Genomic DNA, 27555 nt, shown 5'->3' with positions numbered 1-27555 from the left:
AAATGACACACTTTCCATTTTTTCCCTAACCCCTACCCTCCTAAAAGTACAGGGGCTTGGTTTGCCTCTATAATTTAACTCAAATACAGAGAACGCTGAATGGGCTTAACAAAGCCTAAGCCTGGCAGACAAAACACGGGCCATTTAGCAATGCTGCCTCATGCCAGGGGGAATGAGCTACCTACCCACCCCTATCCTGGGGAAATGATCTCCAGCTGCCTAAATTATAAAGTTGATGCCCTATGATTTCTTTGTTCAGTAAAGCCTGAGGGAGGTAGGATAATGAAGTATCAGAAGAGGTGCAGAATAGCCTCTTGTTTCATAAAGCAGTCAGAGACAGAGAGGGAGAAGTGAGGAAGAGGGAGTTCTTATTGGTATCATTAAGAGGCAGCAGCAGCGACCTGGGAGCAAAGCTCTGCCTGACTGAACTGGTCTGAAAACTACTGCTGTGGGAGAAAAGGCTGGTTGCCAAGTTTGTTAATAGCTTCTGCCCATCATTGTTACAGCAGCTTTATCAACCAGGGCAGGGCCAGGACCTGTTTTTAGCAGTGTAAGCACTGAGACCAGAGGGTTCAACAACATCTTCCAGCAGATCTCACCACAACCAGTGATTAACAAAGACAGTTCTCTTGTCTGTCCTACACAAATGATCACAGAACTGTAAATATCACAGCTGGAAGGAGTGCAGAGATATGTAGTCTAACCTCCCAATTTTACAAATGAGGACACTATGACCCGGACCAGTTAAACAACCTTATCCCTTTTACCTCTTGGAATCATAAGCCAAAGCTAAATTAACTGAGGCTAGTGATCAGTCCCAGTTTATACCAGACTGTATTTTATTGCCTAGGTATCACTTATTGGGTTTCACAGATAAGTATTAGGAACTAAATTATTTGTTAAAGGATGACATTAATAACAAAACAGGTCTGTCTCTGAACCCATCTTAAAGTAACAACTGAAATATCAAAAGAATCTCATTGGAAGCAACCTTGCTTATCTGCCAAGTCCACAGTCTGGCCAACTGTACTACCCCACTGTGCTTTGCAGGGATGAGGGAGGTGGGGGGTGACAGTGCACAAAAGGACATCTCTCTCCTGCTTATGAAACTCAAAAAAGTCTTTAGGATCTTTAGGGCTTCAGGATTTAAGTATATGACAGTAGGCAGATAACATAATCCACAAGGGTATATAGACAAGCAACTGCCCTAAAGCATCCCCTGGGAATAAGCTGCTAGGTGGGAAAAATGTGCTGGCTGATGTTTTGGGTGGGGGAGGGGTGGGAGAAAGTAAGTATCGATTTCCCTAATGTTTCCTTTGTGTGACTGCTGTTGCCATGTGGTGGTCTGTTGCTATGAAGATTTGTGGTGCCAGACAATGGCTGCTAGACTCTCTATGACTGTGCTATTGGTGGAGCTGTTTCTGCGGAAGTCAGGCTAGTAAGCAACTAGCTAAGCAGTGGACAAAGCTTGGTCACTGTGTACCATCTCTTTCTCAAGGTAAGTGCGGCTTGAGGCAAGACTGAAGGTGAAGGACTGTAAATTATAGCCTAGATAAAAGAAAAATCAGAAGCTGAGAACAAGTGTAACTTTCCAGTATAAATATATAAAATTAGGTACTTCACGGTTCAAACACATACTTTCCTACATCAGAATCACACAGAATATACCAAGGGTAACTACCAAGGTTATCAGTTCCATGAAAGATGATGAATGGACAGCCCCTTCTTTTTAGCAAGAAGGATAAAGACCCGCAGCTGGGATCTGCAATCAGATGAGGAAAAAGAACTGCTGAGGCAGGTTCTCAGTGGAGCTACCACAGGCAAACTAACTTCCTGCTAAGCAAAACCACTGCCTATTACTCTGATAATGAGAAAACTGCAACCCACAGACCAAAGCACAAGGCTCAACCACTGAGCTTGAAGCAGGGCCAAATGTTCTCCCAGGTAACGGGGACCAGAGTCATAGAAGTCACCCTGGGTCTGTGCAGATGTCAGCTACTTACCCACCCTCTTCATCCTCCCACATACTTACCCTTCTTTCTATATTACAGTGTATATTTGCACTTTTAGAGTATATATAATGTAAAGCTCTTCTAGCTCCTATGCTGCCCAATACAGTAAACCACTAGCGACATGTGACCATTTAAATTTAATAACCCTCAGGGTGACTGGGTGGCTCAGTCATTAAGCAACTGCCTTCGACTCAGGTCATGATCCCAAGGTCCTGGGATGGAGCCCCAAATAGGCTTCCTGCTCAGCAGGAAGCCTGCTTCTCCCTCTCCCATTCCCCCTGCCTGTGTTCCCTCTCTCTCTGTGTCTCTGCCAAATAAATAAAAATCTTTAAAACAAACAAATTTAATAACCCTCAGTATCATGTGCCACATTTTAGGGTGCTCAGTATCACATGTGACTGGACTACCACTTTGAACAGCATTTTTCCAACAAAAACATTTTACTAAACAGTGCAGACCAATCCAGACCCCCATAAATTAGAAATCTAAGGCCAGGATAAGTTAAGAAACTTACCCAAGATGATACAACCTAGCTAATGGTACAATCTGCTCTGGAACCCAACTCTCTTGACACTAGTTCAGATATCTGGTCTGTACTATTAAGCCTTTAAGACACTATTAGTCCTTGAAACAGTTACTTTCAAACAGTTCCTGACATTCTTAGCTGTTGAATAAAAATGTGGAGATGGGGATGCATAGACTTTTTATGTCTGCTTGTGCCTATATATAACAAACCTTTAATGGATATAAAAATTGAAACTGGGAGTCATGGGTGGCTCAGGCGGTTAAGCATTTGCCTTTGGCTCAGTTCATGATCCTGGGGTCCTCGGATTGAGTCCCACATCAGGCTCCCTGCTCCTTGGGGAGCCTGTTTCTACCTATGCCCCTCTCTCTGTTTCTCATGAATAAATAAATAAATAAAATCTCAAAAAAAAAAAAAAAAAAAAAAAAGGGGAAAAATAAAAAAAAAAAAAAAAAACTCCCTCCTCCCCACCAAATCTTTAAGCTGGAATTTAGCTTTGGAAGATAGACCAAACTTATCATACAGCTTTTCATGACATACAAGGGAGTTGTACCTGCTTCAGCTTCAAAAACATGGTTCTACAGCCCTGTAATTTCTGTCTTTCTGATATTTTTTGGTATTTCTGATAATCTTGAGTGGAGTGATATTCTTGGAGAGGGAAGGTGAACCCAGATAAATGATACAGAAACTTTTTCTAGCAACAGAATCCCCTTCAAATATAGTTTCACAAAGAGGCCTAACATATAAATCACCCCTAAGTATAACTATTCTGGGTTGCATCTGGTGGGGTAGCAGAAGTAGAGCCTGGGGTCTGCCCACTCAGCACCCCATATTCCTCTTATGACTGCTTCTCCATGCTCAAGTTCTTCAGAATATAACCTCAAACCACTTCCTTTGAAAATACCTAAGGTTCTATCTCTGATTTTTGAAACTTCCAAAGATTGGTGGTAGAAGACACAAGAAAGAAAGGAAGGAAAGGAAGGAAAAGGAGAAAAGAAGGAAGAGGAGGGGAGTGGGAGAAAAGGGGAGGGGAGGAAAGGAAGAAGGTAGAAGAAAGGGAGAAAAGAAGGAAGGAAAGAAGGGAGGGAGGGAGGAGGGAAGTAAGTAAGGATTACAAAATCCCTCATTATTTTTATTCAATATATACCAAATGATGGGGCACCTGGGTGGCTCAGTGGGTTAAGCTGCTGCCTTCGGCTCAGGTCATGATCTCGGGGTCTTGGGATCGAGTCCCGCATTGGGCTCTCTGCTCGGCAGGGAGCCTGCTTCCTCCTCTCTCTGCCTGCCTCTCTGCCTACTTGTGATCGCTCTCTGTCAAATAAATAAATAAAATCTTAAAAAAAAAATACACACACACACACACACACACACCCCAAATGAACCCAAGAGAAGTTGTCAAGAAATTAGATTTTTATGTACATACCTGAAATACAAAAGCACAAGGCACAAACAATTTTATTATTAATCAAATATTTACTGGTTATTTTACTTTTTGTGAAAAGACTGAACTAGTTCTTGGGGGAAATAAAATGATATATATATAATGCAATTCCTGACTTCAGCTATCTTATAGTCTAATAAAGGAGAAAAAGCACACAGGAATCTCAGGTGGAAATTAATAAGGACTGTTTATATTTGTTACTGTGCTCCTAAAAGGGCAGGAGAAAGACAGTGGAATGGAAAAAAATGTTTCAAGTAATGGCTGAAGACTCTAAAAATTTGAAAAAAGAAAATTACAGATTCAAGAAGTTAAGTAAGTAAACCCCCAAACAGGATAAACACAAAAGAAATCCACATTAGACACATCACACATCATAATCAAAATGAAAAACTCTGAAATCAAATAGAGGAAAGTGACGCATTACTTATAGGGGAAAAATGACTTAAGTGACTGTGTATTTCTTAGAAACAATGGAAGCTGTACAAAGAAATAGAGCAATTTTAAATTATAAGAAGAAACGTAAACCTAGATGTCTATATCCAGAAAAAAATATCTTTTTTTAAAAAAGATTTTATTTATTCATTTGACAGAGATCACAAGTAGGCAGAAAGGCGGGGGGGGGGGGGGGGGGGGGGGGGGGGGGGGGGGCGGGGCGGTGGGGGAAGGGAAGCAGGCTCCCTGCTGAGGAGAGGGCCTGATATAGGGCTGGATCTCAGGACCCTGAGATCATGACCTGAGCTGAAGGCAGAGGCTTTAACCCACTGAGCCACACAGGTGCCCCCAGAAAAAATGTTTTTTAGAATTAAGGTAAAATAAAGACATTCTTAGAGAATTAGTAGCCAATTAACCTGCTCCAAAAGAATTAGATTCTTTAGACAAAAGGAAAATAATAGACAACTGGAACACCAGGAATGAAGAAAGAGCCACAGAAATGTTAAGTATACAGGTAAATATAATAAACCATTCTCTTGAGTCTTTAAAGTATATAACACACAACTGAAAGGGAAAAATTCTTAAAGACTGTCTGATGGGGTTCTCAATGTATTAGATGTAATACATAAGACCAGGAGTTTACAAACTTTTTAGTAAAAGATCAGACAGTGAGATTTTTGACTTTGCAGGCCATATGATGCCACTCTAGTGCATAGTAGCTGAAAATAGATGAAGTGTGCCTAGGTTCCAATTAAACTTTATGTATGGACAATGAAACCTGGATTTCATATAAACTTCAGATCTCATTCTTATTTTGATTTTACCTGTTCTGGCAATGAGCATAAGACAATTACAACATAAAGAAGAGAAGGTAAAGGATCTTAAATAGTGGTAAAATTTCTACATTCCACTTGAGGTGGCAAAAAAATTTCAAATTTTAAGTAGATTGTGGAAAGTTGAACACACATATTGTAATCCCCAGAGTAACTACTAAAAAGCTATTAAAAAAAAAAGTTGAAGAATAGAGGTGCCTGGGTGGCTCAGTGGGTTAAGTGTCTGACTTAGTCTCAGCTCAGGTCTTGATCTCAGGGTTGTGAGTTCAAGGCCAACCCTGGCCTCCATGCTGGGTGTGGAGCCTACTTTAAAAAAAAAAAAAAAAGGTAAAGAAGTAAGAGTCAGAAATAATTCTAGGGAGGTCTGAGCCTAGTAAACAGTTAGGATGGTAATACAGGTAATGAAAGTAGATATAATAAAGAGAAATAGAGAAGAGGGAAAGAGAAGCAAAATTTCAGGAGAAAGAATATTCTTTTTTAGACATTCTGAATTTAAGAAACTGGCTTCTGGTGATATGTGAAATGGGATTAGGCAAAAGGTCAAGTCTAGAGATAACGATATGGGGATTGTTCATACAAGGGAGACAGCTGAAGCCATGAATATAAAAGACTGCACTTATTAAAAGAAAGCTACTGAACCAATGACTTCTGGTGGGAGTTATGACATATGAAGGTTATGCAAAGAAGAACGGCAGAGAAGGCTGCTTCCCATCTGTCTTAATATAACTCTATTTTGTGTGGGTAAATAATGTATCCAGTTAAAACACAGTATTTCCTTGTCTCCTTTGCAGAAGGGGTAGCCAATGAGATGTAGGCATAAGTCTTAGATCTGGCTTCTGGAAAAATTTGTTAAAGATAAACAGATTAGGTGGGAAGCCAAAGCTACTTTACTCTTCTCCTTCATATTCTTTCTTTTTAAAAATCTTAAAAGTAAGATTTTACTTATTTATTTGACAGAGAGATCTCACAAGTAGGCAGAGAGGCAGGCCACAAGAGAAGGGGAAGCAGGATCCCCGCTGAGCAGAGAGCCCCATGCGCAGCTTGATCCTAGGACCCAGAGATCATGACCTGAGCCAAAGAGGCTTAACCCACTGAACCACCCAGGCACCCCTCTTCTCCTTCATTTTCAAGCCTGGAAAGTAAATGTGATGTCTAGTGTTACATTAGCAATTTTGCAATGAAGAAGTAACTTTGAGGAGCCTAGAACACTGATTACATTTGAAGTCGTCATACTGGCCCTGGACTGCCTACCTTCAGAATTTTCTTCTATTAAGTCACTATTACTTCATCTTCCATTCCTTGTAGCCAAATCCCATTCTTAAGTCAATGTTTCCTCAACTTTCTCCACTATGGAATACACAGGATGTGAAAAAAATATATTGTGGATAAGGTTCCTTGTCTGGGGGAAAGGGGTGGGACACAAGTTACCACAGGCCCTCCCTAAAGGCCAACAGAACAGAATTGATCAATATTTCAGCATCCTAAAAGCCTTCCTGGAATTTCTGACTTAATAAATACAAGGAGGAAGAGGGACTGACACAAAATAAAGAGAATAACCAGTCAAAAAAAGAAATGAGATTTTTTTATTAAAATTTTTTATTTTTTTATAAACATATAATGTATTTTTATCCCCAGGGGTACAGGTCTGTGAATCACCAGGTTTACACACTTCACAGCACTCACCATAGCGCATACCCTCCCCAATGTCCATAATCCCAACCCCCCCTCTCGACCCCCCTCCCTCCAACGACCCTCAGTTTGTTTTGTGAGATTAAAAGTCACTTATGGTTTGTCTCCCTCCGATCCCAAGAAATGAGATTTTTGAGAGGTAGGATAAAGACGAGAGGAGAGTTTCAAGAATAGAGAAACAGTAGAGCTTCTAAAAGTCTAGGGTGGGGTGCCTGGGTGGCTCAGTGGGTTAAGCCTCTGCCTTCGGCTCAGGTCATGATCTCAGGGTCCTGGGATCGAGTCCTGCATCGGGCTCTCTGCTCGGCAGGGAGCCTGCTTCCTCCTCCTCCTCTCTCTCTGCCAACTTGTGATCTCTCTCTGTCAAATAAATAAATAAAGTCTTAAAAAAAAAAAGTCTAGGGTGGACTGAGAAAGACCTTGGGAAAACAGATGATCATTGGTACAAGATGATTTCAGTCAAATGGTGGCAGAAGAAATCTGATGGCAAGATGATATACGATACTAAGTAGGTGAAAAGAGACCATTAAGAGCAATAGCAAGTACTGAAGAAAAGGAGAGAAATTCAAAAGGGTAGCAAAGATGAGGAAAAAACTTTCACTCTAAGTAACTGTTGCAGGGGGAGTTTAAATAGAAGGGGAAATAATGAAGATGAAGAAAAGGAGATAAAATTCATGGTATAAAGTCTTAAAGAATCTTCAAAATAAGGAGAAAAAAGAAATAATAGGACATAAAAATACATTTTAATAAAGAAGAGGGAAGCGGGAGGGGTTAGTTAGGCTAGTGTCTTTGATTCTAGTTGCTTAAGAGCATGAAGAGAGAATGAACTGTGCTAATGAATCTAGGATGAGGTAAGTATTGGGAAAGGTGAATGCAACAGGATTGCTAAAGCAGTACTGTGCTAAAGGTGAATGAAGGGATTGCTAAGCAGTACTGCGAGCTCAGCTTCTACCACCTAGCAAATGCCTGCACCAAAAGCAACTGGGTTTTGTGAATTCTTCCACTTGTCAGACTAGAATCAGGAGTTGAAAAATGTGAGTGATCTTCTGAATGGGAGACTGACAAGGCGAGTAGTTTCCTTTTTTCTGAGAAAACAACTCTATATGACAAGTGTACAGTGAAATTTCATCATTGATATTAATATTTTAAGATGCCATAGTCAACTAGTATATGGCTCTCCTATTCTTCACTCTGGTGCTCTTTCCACTATACCACAAATTCTTCCAGAAAGCACATTTGATAAAGTAATGCTACACTTAGTGTGGCTGCTTAGAAAGGAAAACCTACAGCATCTCCTGGATTCTTGCCTTTAAGTCAGCCTTGCTTTTCTTAAAAACATTATAGAAGCCAGGAAGCAATTTTGCCTCAGTAAAAGAACATGGTCTGCCTTAAGGATTATTATACACTGTTCTAGGACCCTGGGTTAAAGTAAGCCTTATGAACTAGGAATGGATTGGGAACCTGTTATTTCGATTATTTTTTAAAAGCAGGCTCCATGCCCAGCATAGAGCCCATTGTGGGGTTTGAACTCATGATCCAGAGATCAAGACCTAAGCTGAGACCAAGAGTTAGACTCTTAACCAAATGAGCCACCCAGGCACCCCTGTTATTCTGATTTGAAGTAAGGTAGGACAAAATGAAATCAGATGGAATTAGACCTCCGCCTAAGTGCTAAGTCTCAAAAAAGTCAAAGAAAACATTCCAAGTTACACCTGGGTCTTAGTTGATCGTCCTAGTCAAGGACGATCTTTGCAGTACTGGCTGAATTATGAACAGCCTAAAAAGAGATGGAATCTGCAGGAATTTAAAAATGTCTCCAAGGCAAGTTTTGCACTGAGAGATAGGGAAGAAAGAAGCAATACTGCAGGACAGGTAGGCAAAGAAACCAGGAAGAACTGAGCTCCTGACCCCTACACCTGTTCTCAGCAAGGTAGCTCAGTTCTACAAGGACCCCATGATCCTCCATTTCCCTCAGAGGCCAAGCATTCACAGCTTCTCTCTAAGCTCTAAGGATTTTTCTATTTGAAGATAGTAGTTTGCTGGGAAAAGAGACAGACAGAAGTACAAAGAGTCAGGTGGCAGACAAAAATCCTAGAAGGCTGAAGGATTTTTTTTTCTAAAGTATCTGTATATAGTTCTTATTATTGACTTGAGGACTGACTCAGTATACTGTATCTTACAGATCTGCAGAGAATGATCTTTGCAGGAAATCTCTGTCACTTGAAGATGAAAAGGAATGTAAACCAACTCTGATCCCAGTTCAGACCTTTGCCAACTGATGGTTCAGGTGAAGGCCCTATGGGAGGGCCAGAAAGCAGAGTATAGTATCTAATTGCAGAACAGTTCTCTTTCCCTTGTGATGAATGGAAAAGAAAGAGGAGAGGTACTAAGCTATGAAACACAATATAGTAAATGGGAGAAAATATGGTATTAAAAGTAGGAGAACTAAAAATCTTACAGATATAAATAGGTGAGAGTGATCTCACTACCTGGTGATAGCAGTAATTATTCTGAGTTTCAGAGAAGGTTTAGAATTTTATAAAGTATTTGATATGGTTTCTAAGTTCAGATAATTATTATAATATCCATTAGATACATGTTAACATAGATCTAGAAATGAAAATAACTAGATGTAAGCATTCACTCACTCAAATATTTTTGAGGGCCTACTATAGAGGCCAAGTGTTAAGTATTAGATATTCGATGATAAGCAAAACAGAGTCCCTGAGCTCACAGAATTCTAAAACAGTGGAAGAGGGGCACCTGGGTGGCTCAGTGGGTTAAAGCCTCTGCCTTTGGCTCAGGTCATGATCCCAGGGTCCTGAGATCGAGCCCCACATCCAGCTCTCTCCTCAGCAGGGAGGCTGCTCCCTCCCCTGCCCCCAGCCCCAGCCTCTCTGCTCTGAGGAAAGCCTGCTTCCTCCTCTCTCTCTGCCTGCCTCTCTGCCTACTTGTGATCTCTGTCTGTCAAATAAATAAATAAAGTCTTAAAAAAAGAAAAGAAGTGGAAGAGATAGGTATTACTGGAAAACAGAATTATATAAAATTACAAAATCTGATAACTACTGTGAAATAAGATGTAGGGTGCATGCAAAAATATGTAACAGGGGAACTTGGTAATAAGCTGCCAGGTATAACCACAGAGCTTTTCAGACGAAATAATTTAAAATTTTTTGTGTGTGTGTGCTAACGCTGCCTTGGCAGGAAGGGAGAACAGGAATCCTGGGATTTAAAAAAAAAGTAACCACTGTTCTCAGGAGACTGAAAGGTTTAGCTTCACTTTCCTGCAAAGTTTTCATCAGGTTCACACATATGAAAAACATCTTGCCCTTGGAGAAAAGTCACCATCATAAAGATGGATAGAATAAACAGGCAGGAAATTTATGTCTTCTATCTTCAATATATTGAGGTAACAGACCCCGAAGGTTGCTTGGTGTCACAGAGCTAAGGTCTGGACATGTTTGTCATTCCAACAGACATTGTGACTGTTTAGACATTTGGCCATAGGCAGATGACATTTTTAAAACAAGAGATATAGCCACTTGTGATTTCCAGATTGTATACTGAATACACACATTAAGAGTCAACCTCTAGAATCAACTTCTCTCTCCAATGTCCCTGCATCAGTTTTTAACACAATAGGTTTTTTTTTTTTTTTGGCATTATGGTTTTAGGCACACAATAAAACCTCATCAGCAATGTTATTCTGAAAGCTGAAACTTTACTATATTGCTGTTTAACAATGAGAAAGCCAAAAACACAGAATTCTTTTTTTTTTTTTTTTAAGATTTTATTTATTTATTTGACAGACAGAGATCACAAGCAGGCAGAGAGAGAGGAGAAAGCAAGCTCCCCATGGAGCAGAGAGCCTGATGTGGGGCTCGATCCCAGGACTCTGGGATCATGACCTGAGCTGAAGGCAGAGGCTTTAACCCACTGAGCCACCCAGGTGCCCCCAAAATACAGAATTCTTAACCTATATCACCTCAATGCCTACTGCATGGTAGACTTTAAATAAATACTGAATCACAACAAAACATTCAGAGGAACAGACTTTGATTAGAATGACCACAATGAAATGCCTGAATTTCCATGGGCAAACTGACAAGATAGCTTATGATAATTAGAGATAATGAGCTGCGCTCCTCTGGGCCTCTAAACTCCAGAGTGGGGACGCTTTGAAAGTCTGGTTACTGATGCCAAGACCTGATGGGACCCTGAGGCCCAGCCTCCATAAACCACACATACTTTAACAAGAACTTGGATTCTTTATAAAAAGAATATATGTGCTGAAATCAAAGGATACCAAGGGGTCGGAAATACTTGGTTAACTCCCTTTATACCTCTAAATTTTAGGTTTATGAACTTCCAAAATAGAAGAAATTCTGTTCTCAGGGGCAAACGGAACATACAAGAAGTCTGGATGGTAGCCTCAGGCAGAAGCACCCAACAGTGAGCCAACTGCTTAGTGGATGCCTGAAAACAAGACCATGTAAACATCTCCCTGTTGCCTAGGCCTATAAATCAGTACTAAGTGACAGATGCATGAAGTGGCGTGGGTGGCTGGGCAATGAGGCAACCAGTGGGAAGGAGCTGGCTGCACCTCCAGGTGTTAAAAAAGGCCAGAGTTGCATATTCAATGAGCCAACACTAAGTCAATTTAAGAGTGAATGTTTTCCATTTCCTTGACTCCCACAGCTGTCCTTTCATTACTTTATTCTCCTCAAGCCTGACCCAATAAAGTTCATTTACCTTCAAATTCTCCCATATAAAATGATACAGAGGAGTATGGAGAGTATAGACCCTGTTTAAATTACCTGGCTAACACTTATCAAATGACTGCTTAAATACAAGGGCCGATACTGTTGATTGATATGAAGGGTAGATAATTAATTTTAAAAACTGGCAAACTCTAGAAGCTGGACGATCTTACTAAGAAGCTTGCTGCAATCATCTGGATAGGTATCATAAGCAGACTATGGCACTTGAGACTCCTAATAAATATTTGGTGTTATTTACACGATAAGCCCGTGTTGGCAGAAGCAGGTTGAGAAGGGATGGGAAAGTCCCACATAGCACTTACCATCTTCTGTTTCCTGCCACACGATGCCCTCGAGGTTGACACTTGTCCCAGGTTCACAGGGGCCCAGGCACTCAGGCTCTGTAGCCAGAGCCACATCACATGTGTTGACCCCAACTGATCGGGTACGAACCATGATCTGCTCACAGGGGGATGAGATGTCATTACTGACCACTGGTACCAAAAGGTGCAGTGGCAGCACCGCTGGTGTAGAGACAGGAGACTCCATCTGTGAGGGAAGAAAAGTAGTAGCTGAGTTGCAGAGAGAACATTTAGAGGAAATACCTTCTCTATATTTAATCTAGTCCTACATTCTTTCCTGCCAGCGTGGAAGGCTCTAAATATAAGATTTTGGTCCTTCCTTTCAAGTTCCAGCTTGTGATACCACTACAAATCTAGTTGTTTATATGAGTGCACCCTGTGGTAGGAGAAGCTGTATTTCTTATTAATGATCTTCCTCATAAACTGTGCTTAGCTAAAAGTGTACTAAAAAAAATCCTGTCTCGGGACGCCTGGGTGGCTCAGTTGGTTAAGCAGCTGCCTTCGGCTCAGGTCATGATCCCAGGGTCCTGGGATCGAGTCCCACATCGGGCTCCTTGCTCGGCAGGGAGCCTGCTTCTCCCTCTGCCTCTGCCTGCCTCTCTGTCTGCCTGTACTCGCTCGCGCTCTCTCCCTCTGTCTCTGAAAAATAAATAAAATCTTTAAAAAAAAAAAAAAATCCTGTCTCATTTAAAAACCTCTAGTGATAAAGAACCAGGTCCAGATTTCAACAGTATTTAGAGCCCAAAGATTGATGAGAAAGAAAAGACTTCTGAGTCATGTTCTACTGCCACCACTGTGTTTCCCACCAATCTATCATTTGACAAATAATACATTAATCAGGTACAAAATCCAAGAATATGGGAAGAGATAAAGAAGGCAAGAAAATATCCAGAGCCTTGAAATGTCACTTCAAGAAGACTAGAGCTTTAACATCTTTAACTAGAAGAACATCTACTTAAAAGTTATAGGAGGGCTAGGAGCAACCCGATGGGGGTTTCTAACCCTTAGAGATTACAACAGTGACTGGTTAATAAGAATGGCACTTTGGGGGCACCTGGGTGGCTCAGTGGGTTAAGCCGCTGCCTTTGGCTCAGGTCATGATCTCAGGGTCCTGGGATCGAGTCCCGCATCGGGCTCTCTGCTCAGCGGGGAGCCTGCTTCCTCCTCTCTCTCTCTGCCTGCCTCTCTGCCTGCTTGTGATCTCTCTCTGTCAAATAAATAAATAAAATCTTTAAAAAAAAAAAAAAAGAATGGCACTTTGGAGCATGAATCCAACATCAAATTAACTTTAAGGAACAGCAGGTGCTATTACTATCCAGAAGTCAATTCATGGCAGACTGCAGATGTTGATTACGCACACACAGACAGAAATAGGTGAACACAAGAACCAGCAACCTACCTCTAAAACTAGAACCTCTCACAAGAATGCAATCACTTAGAAACCAAAAATTCAACATATCCAGAATTAAAAGTTGTAATGAAGAAGATAATAATCCCTTAACTCTTTAAATCCTAGCATTTATCAGACTCATGAAAATACTCTGAGTCTACAGTGCCCAAATCCTAACTGAACAGTGTCCTGCACATGCGAAAGCATTCAGTTCACACACTGACTAATCTTCCCTGAAGATTAAGTATGACACCATTCAAAAGACCTAGAAAATGAGAGTCAAGGGTTGTGATTTTCTTCACCTTGTGAAAGACTTTTTAAAAAAGATTTATTTATTTTGAGAGAGAGCAAGCACAAATGAGCGGGGGCGGTACAGAGGGAAAAATTCTCAAGTAGATTCCCTGCCAAGCCCAGAGCGTACATGGGGCTCTGATGTAGGACTCCATCTCACAACCCCAAGAGCATGACCTAAGCAGAAACCAAGAATCAGACACTCAACTGAATGAGACACCCAGTGCCCCACAAAAGATTTTTTAGTGCAGTTTGAATATACTCCTTCAATGGACCTACATTTAGAGAGCCGCATATGCATTCATAATCCAAGCTGCTGGACAGTTCTGCAACAGAACTCTGGTTTTACTGAATGTCCACTGCTGAACCTATATTCTACCTTCCTTTCTTAACACACACATTCACATATTCACACACACACACCCCTTCCTGGCCTAAGATACTACTCTAGAAGCTGAGATCTGGGTATAGCCTCTACTGCAGTCAGCTCTCACTTCTTGGGTTAGAAGTCACTGCTATTTGTGAATCATCATTGAGTCCACTGAATGCTAGAACACAGATTCTGATGAATTCTGGTCCCTGAAAGGCTGCCAAAACATTATCATTATCTGCTTGTTGTCATGCACCCACCTTCCCCCTGACGCCCAACCCCATACTTCCCTAACTCCACCTCTTTCAAAAAAAGAAAAGAAAGTCAAAGCCCGTATAATGAATTTTCTGCATTATGGTCAAGGCCAAAAGATATCTTTGCTTTCTTTGGATGTGCCAGATTCCCGAAAGACCTGTAAAATTTCTATGCACAGATTTGAAGGTGAAAAGACAGAAAAAGTAATAAGCTCAAGTCTCTGCTACCCCTGTATATGGCTGGAATCTGGGTCTAACCATCAAGCCCTTTCAGGAATGCTTCAAGAAGGTAGCTCATAACACTTTGGATCTCCAGAATTACAACAGAGTACACAGATCATCTTTACTCTTGGCCTCACCTCTGTTTTTCTATTTTTTTTCTCCTGCAGAAGAACTGAGACAAAAACAATTTCACAATCAGTATGTACATTTCCTTTGCCTAAGAGGTTGTTGTCTTTTCTATACCATTCTTCTACTATCAGGAGAAATTCCGGCAATGTCCTCCTTCTTGGACACAGATTAGATTGAATCTTTTAAGTCACTCCTCTGAATTTTCTGACTGCCTTGTTTGAGCATGTCCTGTTGCTAATCTGTTCCATTGCTGAGGCAGCAATCCAAAACACAGAAGGAGGTAAGTCCCCAGGGAGTCACCTACACACTTGTGCCCACACATGCATGTGTGCGCACGCACACACACACCACTCTCTCTCTCTCAGCCATCAAGGGCAAGCTGTTTTCTAGAAATAGCTTCATTTCCTGGTAGATCATTCACTGCCTCTGGGAGACCGATGAGAAGGGAAGGAAGCTACTAAAAATGTAAATAAAGCCAAGCCCCTAGTTCTGTACTGACAGATCCAAAAAACATCTAAGATTTAAGTAGGAAACACCCTTGTTGCATTCAGTTTGCCAAGTTAAACCCTGCTAAAGAATACATGCAGAGAAGGAACTTAGCAGAAATAATCAGTTAGTATTATACAAAGAGCCAATTAACATGTATATGCACCAAACTACTCTTAATTGATCAGCAGTAGTAAGTAGAATTCAGGATTCTGTTTGTGTGAGGATGACTTCATTTAGTCAGTTAATTAAAAGAGATTTTGGTTGGGGGGAGAAATAAAGAAATCCACCTATTGGTTTGGAACTCTTCAGTTCCCTACTTTGCAACAGAAATCGGAGGAGAAGTCACGGAGCAGCACAATAATGTTTAATTACAGCTCTAGCTCTGCTAATTACCATTTGGTCACATCTATAATCTACATTAAGCCACAGTGCATAATAAGCAGCTCTGTGATATTCATCTAATAAACTAGGTGGCTTCATGGGATTTCATAGTCTACTATTCACTGGAACAAACACAATTTCATTTACCGCTCTCCAGGAGAGGATAAAAAATCAGAATAGGACTTATTTTGCCACCTTTCCCATATACCTAGGACACAAGAGAAGGAATCGTCAGGAGACTGGAGCCAGCAGGGAAAATTGAGTAACAGGAACATAAAAAGTTAAGGTCATTAAATACCTTAATAGCCATAAAAACAAAAAAACTCAGGCCAATTCTTGGTCTCTAAAATGCTAGAGTGCCACAGGGGGGCTCCCAGGACTCACTGAATGGGGAGATTAACAACAAAACAAAAGAAAAACCTAAAAAGAGACAAGAGAATTTAAAGATGGAAATATCTTAAATTTCCCCAGTGCATGTCCTTTATCTTTTAATGATACTTCTTTTCAATTCACCTTTAGATATTACTCTTAATAGCACCTATTAGAGATCTAAGTGCTGATAGGCAGGTGATGCAGAAATGAGGACTGGAGAGAATAAAGAAAGGACAGAGCCATTAATCTCCCCTCAAGAAGTAATATACACTGACTTCAGCTGCCTCCCACATGAGAGGAACTGATGGAAGTAAAATTTAAGGCTGCAACATAATTTGGGGGGTAGAAAATGCAGCGAAGAAATATTGGGGACAGATATTTCCATCTCCTGTTCACAAATAGGAGTCTGATACCTTCATCTTCATAGTCAAAAGGCAGAGAGGAAGACGGCTCTACTGATAACCTTCAGTAACTCTAAGAAACTCCTTTTATCCAAGAATGAAAGATAATGGGAGATAATGGTTAGGTAAATATTCAGATTTATACAGAATTATTGGACAAGATTATATAGAATGTAGAATGTCATCAAGTATACTAAATACTATATTCTCTTTCTTTGATAATTCCAAAGGTCCTTCAAGATCTTACAGTGACTCAGCTTCAGCAATACTAACAATAATATAGATTTCTGATTCATGGATAAACATGAAAGTAACTCCCTATAAAACTTGACTGTTTGCAAAATTTTTATTGTAGTTTTGTTTTTGAGAAAGAAAGCAAATGTGGGGGATGGGGAGAGGGAGAGAGAGCATCTGAGCAGGCTCCACACCCAGCACTGAGCCCAATGTGGGGCTTGATCTCGCAACCCTGAGATCATGATCAAGTGGAAATCCAAAGTCCAATGTTTAAACCAACTGAGCCACCCAGGCGCCCCTATGGTGGGTTTATTAAAAAGAATAACTGGTATTTATTCAAAATTATATTTATCAATTTTATTTTTTTAGAGAGAGAGTATTGAGGGGAGGAGGGAAGGAGACAGAGGGAGAGAATCCCAAGCAGAATTCATGCTGAGCGGGGGTGGGGGGGCTGGGAGGGTGCGGGCAGGGGAAGTGAGGGGCGCTCGAGCCCATGGACTGCAAGATCATGATCTGAGACAAAATCAAGAGTCAGACGCTCAACTGCTGAGCCACCCAGGCATTCCCCATTTATCAATTATGTTAATTGTCTCTAAAATTAAAAATACAGGAAAAAATCTTCAATTATTTGAACTGCCTCCTGTTGACTGAGATTTTGAAATAAAGTTATTGTATTTTTAAAATAATTACAGATTATCTTTGCTTATCCTGGAAGATCAGTAATTGCTTGTTTGCAAGAGCCTGGCCGGTAAGAAATCACAGTAAACTGAGAAAGAAGTTCTGAATTCTTTCTTCTGAGGAAGAAGAATCTGAATTCCTCCTTTCCACAAAGCTCTTAACAGGAATACAATAGAATATTCCAATTAAATCACAAAACAATACAACATTTAAGTATTAGTGAAGGAGGAAATCACCTTTTCAAACACTCTTTGACCCTAACTACTGGAAGGAAGGAAGGTAGATGGAAGAAGGAAGGAGAAACATAGGTTGCAGGTCTGTTGTTCCAGATTTCACTTAAGCTTGCTTTGAAAAAGAATTTGATTGTAACTCTGGTTAATTTCCAAGACATCTTGTAGCAGAAGGCAAGGAGGAAAAAGTGAAAAAGAAAGACACGGTAGCTGGCACCATAACCAGCCATCAAACAGTTCTTTGAAACCACATATTCTCTTACTCACAGACAACTTACTTTAGCACTCAATTTTAACCAATCAGCCTGGCCAAGGTCAGGAGTAAAGGCAGCTCCAGTTTGTACTAGAAAATGCAAGTGCAAGTGAACATATAATTTGAAGACTATAAGACTAGCCATAGGGAGATCTCCTGCAATGATAGATCCCTATAGAATAGAATCCCTATAGAATCTCAGGCTCAAACCCAAAAGACCTCTTCTGGTAAAGAGGAGATAGCACATCATATGACCCTAAAATTCAAGCCCGTCTTAACTTCCCAGTGTGTGGGAATGGATATATTATGCTGGAAATTTAACAAAGGAAGAAAAATCTCATAAATAAAATCACTGTATAATACAAATTACATGGCAGTGTCCATTACTGTGGCAAAGGTTTTTTATTGAGAGAAGCATCTATTCTGCTCTTCTAACTCTTCTCAATCCATAATCTCCTGCCTACTTGAAATTCACCACATTTTCCTTCAGCAAAGCTATTAACTTTGCAGCTGATGAGTGATGATAGGGACCTGAGTACTACCTCTGAAACTATTTTTTTCCACAGAAGGCTGATAATCCCTCCCATTCCTGTATTGTTTCAAGGGAAGCACTAGAATTAGCTTTTCAAGAATAAAGAATGAGAAAAATTCATTCTTTGGCAGCAACTACTTCCTTTCCTAAACACAATTCTTACTTCCTTTCACATACTCATTTCCTAAAAAGTCAGGACTGGAACTTGTCATCTCTACTCCATTCTCTAACCCCATAGGATATAAAAACAAACAAGAAAATAAGAAACAAGGGATGCCTGGGTGGCTCAGATGAATTGGGTGTCTGCCTTTGGGTCTTGGGATCAAGCCCCTCATCAGAGTTTCTGCTCAGCCGAGAGTCCAACTTCTCCCTCTCCTGCTACCCTCTCCCCACCGCTCGTGTTCTCTCGCTGTCTCGAATATATAAAATCTTAAATAAAACCAAATGAAACAACGATAACCCACAAAGTAAGGTGAATACAACAGAAAGCTTAAGTCTTTCTTCTGAATCATTCAGAATCACAGATGTCAGTAGAAAAGTCTTAATTTAACCAACATCATGGATAGAGCAACATTATACTAAAGAACCTAATCATCAACTCATATTGATGACCCTATGAGAATTCTAAATTGAGACATCACAAACCACAACCTTGTTCTGTAGTAGCTTGGGAAGGAGAAATGGGAATGATTCTCACTGCCTCAAGCCAGCTGTTTTTAAATATTTTGGTCTTGGGAAATATTTTATAGTCTTAAAAAACAGAGAACCTTACAGAGCTTTTATTTATGTAGGCTTTATCAGTTAGTATTTAACTATATTAGAAATTAAAAGTGAAAGATTCTAACTTGTACTTAAAACAGCTAATGATTTTGAGGTCTCCTGGGTAGCTCAGTGGGAGTCAGCTTGGATTCTTTTTCCCTCCCTCTGTCCTCCTCCCTCTGCTTGTGCACTCCTCTCTCTCAAATAAATATTAAAAAAAAAATGAAACTAATGATTTGAAATGACAAAATTAGAGACTCATAGAACAGATTATTAGTTTGCCAGGAGGAAGGGTTGGTGGGGGAGGTAGTAGAGCTGATTGGTTAAGATAAGTCACACAAGAGTTCTTACAGTAATGGAGATGTTCTATGTTTTGACCATGTGGTAAACAACCCAAGCCCACACATGTGATCAAACTGCACAGAATTAAATATATACACAAACACAGCGAGAGAAACACACAAGTAAGCACAAGCAAAATGGGGGAAATCTTAAGATATGTGGACTGCATTAATGTCAGTATCCCCTTTGCAATACTGTACTATAGCTCTGCAAGGTGTTACCATTAGGGGAAACTAGGTAAAGGATACATGAGATCTTTCTGAATTATTTATTAAACCTATTAATTATCCCGGGGCGCCTGGGTGGCTCAGTGGGTTAAGCCTCTGCCTTTGGCTCAGGTCGTGATCTCAGCATCCTGGGATCAAGCCCCACGTCGGGCTCTCTGCTCAGTGGGGAGCCTGCTTCCCTTTCTCTCTGCCTACTTGTGATCTGTCAAATAAATAAATAAAATCTTTAAAAAAAAAACCCTATTAATTATCCCAAAATAAAAAGATTAAAAAAAAATTGAAGACCCCAAAGAGCTCTGATGTGGACTATGTCTATTGATATTCACCATACTAGAACTTAAAAAGAAAAAATTTGACTTGCATTAACTTGTTTAAAATGACTTTTAAAAACTTAGTACATATGAATATATGTAACATTTTAAATAAAAATAGGGGTGTCTGGGTGGCTCAGTGGGTTAAGCCTCTGCCTTCAGCTCAGGTCATGATCTCAGGGTCCTGGGATGAGCCCCACATCAAGCTCTCTGCTTAGCAGGGAGCTTGCTTCCCGCCTCTCTGCCTGCCTCTCTGCCTACTTGTGATTTCTCTGTCAAACAAATAAACAAAATCTTAAAAAAAAAAAAAGAAAAGCTGTAATTTTTCAAAAGAAAGGGAAAAAAGAATAGTGACAATGATTTACATTTTGCAAATCTCTTCAATGGCTGGGTTAATAGACAACTGCTTGATTCTCATGTTTGTTTCTGCATTTAATCTGTTGGTGAAATGTGCTGAACTGGCCTCACATAGATTTTATATATGCATCCTTTTCAGGTAATTGTGGTTATTCTTTGATACGACACCAAAACCAAACAAATGATAGTTCTTAGAGGTTAATGGCAATGTGGAATCTGACTGTATCAATGAACTTTTTGTAATCTGTTACAATACAGTCCTTGGGTCCGTCTAGTACTTTGAAGGCTTCTTCTACCCATGCATGATTTTTAACATCATATATTAGTCATTTGGAAAATAATGGTTCACTGAGTTATACAACTTTTTCATATACCAACATATTCCATTAATACAAAAAAGTCATAGTTGCTGATATTGCCTCTGAGTTCATCAGAAAATCCTTTAGGTATTGGTAGGCTGTCAAACTACTGGGGGCGGGGAGGGAGATAAATGTTCCAAAAATACAATGTTTGCTTGAAAGCTCATATTTTATCATTGATAACAAATAGCGTTGATTGTTTTCCTTGGAGTTAATAGGCTCATTTCATTGACTTTTAAGAAAAATGTCTGCAAAATACCCAGCTCTGAATACCTATACTTTTAGTTGTACTTTCAAGTAAAAAGGACATCCCATGAAAAACTGGCTAGGTCAGCTTGCAACTCAATTGCAAAAGTGCTTTACCTAGAGAAAAATACATTTTGGCATGCAGCAGACGTACTTCCCCTTTTGTCACATAGAATATAAAATGACATGTACTCACAAGGTGAGATTTTATATATAAAGATATTTTAAAGATAAACTGGCTTTTAAAGATATATTTTTTCAACCTTTCACTTCCTTCACTCATTTTTCCCACCCCTACTCCCTGCTTCCGGTAACTGCTAATCTGTTCTCTGTTTCAAGTTTTTTTTTTTTTAAAGATTCCATATATAAGATAAGAGAGATCATGTGGTGTTTGTCTTTCTCTGAGCTATTTCATTTAGCACAATGCCCTTGAGGTCCAAACCGTGTTATTATAAATGGCAAGAGTTTCCCCCACTTTTCTTTTTATGATTTTTTAATTTAAGTATAGCTGACACAGGAAAATGCAAGATTTAATTTTTTGTGGCCAAATAATATTCCATTGTATAATACATCACATCTACTTTATCTATTCCCCCACTGATGGACTCTTAGGTTGTTTCTGTATCTTGGCCACTGTAAATAATGCTGCAATAAACATGGCGGTACTTACATCTTTCAATGATTTTGTTTTCTTCAGATAAATACCTAGAACTGAAATTGCTGGATCATATCATAGTTCTATTTTTATTTTTTGAGGACCCCTCCATATGTTTTTCATAGTGGCTGCACCAATTTACTTCCTCACAAACAGTGAACTTTTTTCCACATCCTAACCAGTATTTATTATTTCTTATTATTTTGGTAAATAGCCATTCTAACAGGTATGAAGTGATAATTCGTGGTTTTGATTTATAATTAACCGATGAGTAATAGTGTTGAACATCTTTTTATATACCTGTTGCCCATCTGTATATCTTCTTTGGAAAAATATCTCTTTAGATCTTCTGCCCACCCCCCTTTTTAAGATTGATTGACTTAACAGAGAAAGAGGGAACACAAGCAGAAAAAGCAGGAGAGGGAGAAGCAGGCTTCCTGCCAAGCAGGGAGCCCTGATGTGGGGCTCAATCCCAGGACCCTGGGATCATGACCTGAGCCAAAGAAAGACACTTAACAACTGAGCTACCCAGCCACCCCTCTTCTGTCCAGTTTTTAAACAGACTTTTTTGTTGTTGTTGTTCAGTTGTATGAATTCTTGTATTTTAGATATTAGCCTCTTATCAGATATATATGCTTAGCAAATATTTTCTCCCATTTAGCAGGTTGTCTTTCTTTTTGTTGATGGTTTCCTTTACTGTGTTTGCTGTGTAGAAGCTTTTTATTTTATGTTGTTTTGTTTATTTTTCCTTCTATTGCTTTTGCTTTTGGTGTCAGATTAAAAAAATCAATGCCAAGACCTATGTCAAGGAGCTTACTGCCTACGTTGTCATCTATGAGTTTTATGATTTCAGGTTTTTATGTACAAGCCTTAAATCCATTTGGAGTTGATTTTTGTAGATGTTGTAAGATGGTGTTCAAGTTTCATTCTTTTACATGTGGTTGGTTCAATCTTCCCAACACCATTTATCGAAGAGACAGTTCTTTCCCCATTGTATGTTCTTGGCTCCTTTGTCATAAATTAATTGACCATATATGTTTGGGTTTATTTCTGGGCAATTCTGTTCAATACCATTCTGTTTTAATTACTGTAGCTTTTAATGGAGTTTAAAATCAGGGAGTCATGAAATCAGAAATCGGGTGTCTCCAGCTTTGTTCTTCTTTCTCAGAATTGCTTTGACTGTTTGGGGTCTCTTGTGGTTCCACACAAATTTTCCAATTGTTCTAGTTCCATGAGAAATGCCATTGGAATTAATGATTACACTGAATTTGTAGACTGCTTTAGGTAGTATGGACATTTTAATGATACTCAGTCTTCCAAACTATGAGCACGGAGTATTTTTTCATTTATTTGTGTTGTCTTTAAAATTTTTACATTAATGTCTTATAGTTTTCAATACATAAGTCTCTAGCCTCCTTGGTTAAATTAGTCCTAGCTATTTTATGCTTTTTGATGCAACTGTAAATGGGATTTTTTTCTTAAATTTCTCTGGTATTCTGTTATTAGTATACAGAAATGCAACAGACTTTTGTATTGATTTTGTATCCTGCAACTTTACTGAATTCATTTATTAGTTCCAACAGTTTTTTAAGGAGTCTTTATAGTTTTCTATATATAATTATGTCATTTGCAAATAGTGACAGTTTTTTGTTGTTGTTTTTTTTTTTAAATTTCCTCCTTCACAATTTGGATGTCTTTTCTTTTTCTTACAGAATTTCTCCAGCTAGGACTTCCAATACTATGTTGAATAAAAGAGGCAAGAGTGGGCATTCCTGTCTTATTCCTGATCTTAGAAGAAAAGCTTTCAGCTTTTCACAATTGAATATGATGTTAGCTAAGGACTTGGCATATATGGTCTTTATTATGTTGAGGTATGTTCCCTCTCTACCCACTTTACTGAGAATTTTTATCATAAACGGATACTGAATTTTGTCATATGCTTTTCCTGCATCTATTGAGATAATCATATAATCTTTACCCTTCTTTTTGTTAATGTGTTGTGTAACACTGATTTTTTTTTTTTTTAAAAGATTTTATCCATTTATTTGACAGAGATCACAAGTAGGCAGAGAGGCAGGCAGAGAGAGAGAGGAGGAAGCAGGCTCCCTGCCGAGCAGAGAGCCCGATGCGGGGCTCGATCCCAGGACCCTGAGATCATGACCTGAGCCGAAGGCAGCGGCTTAACCCACTGAGCCACCCAGGCGCCCTGATTTTTTTTTTTTTGAAGATTTTATTTATTCAACAGAGAGAGAAAGAGAGAGCACACAAGTAGGGGGAGTGGTAGGCAGAGGGAGAGGGAGAAGCAGGTTCCCCCCTGAGAAAGGAGCCTGATGCAGGGACGTGATCCCAGGACCCTGGAATCATGACCTGACTGAAGGTTAGTCTCTTAACCAACTGAGCCACCCAGGCACCCCTGACGTGTGGATGTTGAAAATATCTTGCATCCCTGGAATAAATCCCACTTGATCATGGTGGGATTTGAATTGTTGAATTCAGTTTGCTAATATTTTGTTGAGGACTTTAGTACCTGTGTTTTATCAGGATAATGGCCCATAATTTTCTTTTCATGTGACATCCTTGTCTCCTTTGCATCAAGACAATGCTGGTCTCCTAAAATGAGTGTGAAAGAGTTCCCTCCTCTTCTAAAAATAGTAAAGGTAGTGGGTTAATCATATATAAAGCTAGTATAAAGACTAAAAGACAGAAGTAGGAAAAATAACTGTGATTACCATAATTAGTTAAGAGATACCCAAAATAAAAAGATGTAAAATGTGACATTGCCAATAAAACCTGGGTAGGGGGAGAATAAAAAATAATAAGCTTTGGAACAGAATCAGCTTAAGAGAGACTCTTATGGGGCATCTGGGCAGGTCAGTTGGTTGGGCTTATGCCTTTGGCTTGAGTCATGATCCCAGGATGATAAGATCAAGCCCTGCATTGGGCTCGCCGCTCAGCTGGGAGTCTGCTTCTCCCTCTCCTATTCCAGCTCCCCCTATTTGTGCTCTCTGTCAAATAAATAAATAAAATATTTTTAAAAAATAGACTGTTATAGACATAGGTTGTTATATAAGTAGGCTTCACAATCACCTCAAAACAAAACCTAAAGCAAATACACAAAAGAGAAAGAGAAAGCAATATAAGTATACCACTAAAGAAAGTCATCAAACCGCAAAGGAAGAGAGTAAAAGGAAAGAAAGGAACAGAGAGGAACTACAGTAACAGCCAAAAAAACAAATAACAAATGGCAATAAGTACCTATCAATATTATTTTAGGGGTGCCTGGGTGGCTCAGTGGGTTAAAGCCTCTGCCTTCAGCTCAGGTCTGGGATCGAGCCCTGCATTGGGCTCTCTGCTCAGCAGGGAGCCTGCTTCCTCCTCTTTCTCTCTCTGCCTGCCTCTCTGTCTACTTGTGATCTCTGTCTGTCAAATAAATAAATAAAATCCTTTTAAAAAAATAATTATGTTTATTTTTATTTTTTAAATTGAAGTAGAGCTAACAAACAATGGTATCAACTATGAAATATCAATAATTACTTAAGCGTAAGGTAGACTAAATTTTTCCAATCAAAAGACATACAGAAGTACTTAGATGAAAAAATAAGACCCATCTATATGCTACCTACAAGAGATTCACTTTAAATATAAGAACACACACAGACTGAAAGTGAAGGGACGGAAAAGATATTCTATGCAAATGGAAAACAAATGAAAGCTGGAGTGGCTATATGAGTAATACAACAGTCTTTTTTTTTTTCCTCTTAAATATGCCCAACATGGGGCATGGATATACAATCCTGAGATCAAGAGTCACAGCACCCCAGACAAAAACAGACTTCAATTCTTTTTAAATTTTATTTTTTCAGTGTTCCAAGAGTCATTGTTTCTGCACCCAATGCTCCATGCAATAAGTGCCCTCCATAACACCCACAACCAGGCTCACCCAACCTCCCACATCCAATCCCCTCCAAAACCCTCAGTTTGTTTCTCAGAGTCCACAGACTCTCATGCCTTGTCTCCCCATCTGATTTCCCCCAATTCACTTTTCCTTTCCTTCTCCTAACGTCCGCCATGTTATTCCTTATGCTCCACAAGTGAACCCATATGATAACTGACTCTCTCTGCTTGACTTATTTCACTCAGTATCATCTCCAGGCCCATCCGTGTTGATACAAAAGTTGGGTATTCATCCTTTCTGATGAAGGCATAATATTCCATTGTATATATGGACCATCTTCTTTATCCATTTGTCTGTTGAAGGGCATCTGGACTCTCTCCACAGTTTGGAGATTGTGGCCATTACTGCTATGAACATTGGGGTACAAAACAAACAAACAAACAAATAAAAAACCTTTAAACGCATCGGACTCTCTGCTCAGTGGGGAGCCTGCTTCCCCCTCTCTCTCTGCCTGCCTCTCTGCTGCTTGTGATCTCTCTGTCAAATAAATAAATAGAATCTTTAAAAAACCCCCAAACACTGGGGTACAGATGGCCCTTCTTTTCACTACACCTGTATCTTTGGGGTAAATACCCATAGTGCAATTGCAGGGTCATAGGGCCGCTCTATTTTTTAATTTCTTAAGGAAATCCCCACATTGTATTCTAAAGGTGGCTGCACCAACTTGCACTCCCACCAACAGTGTAAGAGGGTTGCCCTTTCTACACTCCTCTCCCAGCACTTGTTGCTTACGGTCTTCTTATTTTGGCCATTCTAGACTGGTGTAAGGTGGTATCTCACTGTGGTTTTGATTTGAATCTCCCTGATAGCTAATGATGATGAACATTTTTTCAATGTGTCTGTTAGCCATCTGTATGTCTTCTTTGGAGAAATGTCTGTTCATGTCTTCTGCCCATTTTTTTGACACAATTATCTGTTTTTTAAGTGGTGAGTTTGAGGAGTTCTTAAAGATCTTGAATATCAGCCCTTGTCTGTAATGTCATTTTCTAATATCTTCTCCCATTCTGTGGGTTACCTCTTCATTTGTTGAATGTTTCCTTTGCTGTGCAGAAGATTTTTATCTTGACAAAGTCCTAAAAAGTTCTTTTTCACTTTTGTTTCCTTTGCCTTTGGAGACATGTCTTGAAAGAAGCTGCTGTGAACGATGGCAAAGAGGTTCCTGCCTATGTTCTCCTCTAGGATTTTGATAAGATTCCTGCCTCATGTTGAGATCTTTTATCCATTTAGGTTTAGAACAAAGAGACAAAGATGGGCATTACATGATAAACAGGTCAATCCAACAAGAGGATATAATACTTGTAAATATTTACACCAATTGAGGAGCACCTAACTATATAAGGCAATTATTAACAGACCTAAAGGGAGAAATAGACGGCAAGACAGTAAGAGTAGACCCCATTTACATCAGTGGACAGATCATTCCAACAGAAAATCAATAAGGGAACATTAACCTTAAATAACACTTTAGACCAGATGGAGTTAACAGATACATACAGAACATTCCATCCAAAAGCAACAGAATACACATTTTTTCCCAAGTGCATATGGAACATTTTCTAGGAGAGATATGTTAGACCACAAAACAAATCTTAATAAATTTAAGAGGACTAAAATCATATCACAACCACAATGGTATAAAACTAGAAACTAACTAGAAACTAGAAAATTCACAAATATGTGGAGATTAAGCAACATGAATAACAAATGGGTTAAAAAAATGAAAAGAGAAATAAGAAATACTCACAGATAAATGAAAATGTAAATATATCAGAATTTGTGGGATTCAGCAAAAACTTTTTTTTTAAAGATTTTATTTATTTATTTGACAGAGAGAGGCAGGGAGAGAGAGAGGAGGAAGCAGGCTCCCTACTGAGCAGAGAGCCCGATGTGGGGCTCGATCCCAAGACTCTGAGGTCATGACCTGAGCCAAAGGCAGAGGCTTTTTTTTTTTTTTTAAGATTTTTATTTATTTATTTGATAGAGAGAGATCACAAGCAGGCAGAGAGGCAGGCAGAGAGAGAGGGGGAAGCAGGCTCCCCGCTGAGCAGAGAGCCCGATGTGGGGCTCGA

At 39.5% G+C, this 27555-nt stretch overlaps 1 protein-coding gene across 2 annotated transcripts in view; it reads right to left on the bottom strand.

Moving 5' to 3' along the window:
• The window catches only part of ZNF609 (zinc finger protein 609), a 226580-nt gene that overhangs the window by 49403 nt on the left and 149622 nt on the right, over positions 1–27555 (bottom strand). For both annotated transcript variants that reach the window (XM_032342831.1, XM_032342830.1), the window contains exon 3: positions 12011–12236. In XM_032342831.1, the coding sequence (XP_032198722.1) occupies positions 12011–12236 (226 nt within the window). The remainder of the gene's footprint in view (positions 1–12010; positions 12237–27555) is intronic.

The sequence above is a fragment of the Mustela erminea genome, chromosome 5, assembly GCF_009829155.1.
Source record: "Mustela erminea isolate mMusErm1 chromosome 5, mMusErm1.Pri, whole genome shotgun sequence".
In the NCBI taxonomy this organism is placed as follows: domain Eukaryota; kingdom Metazoa; phylum Chordata; class Mammalia; order Carnivora; family Mustelidae; genus Mustela; species Mustela erminea.
Note: the sequence above shows the minus strand (reverse complement) of the source record. Positions and strands in the feature narration are given on the sequence as shown.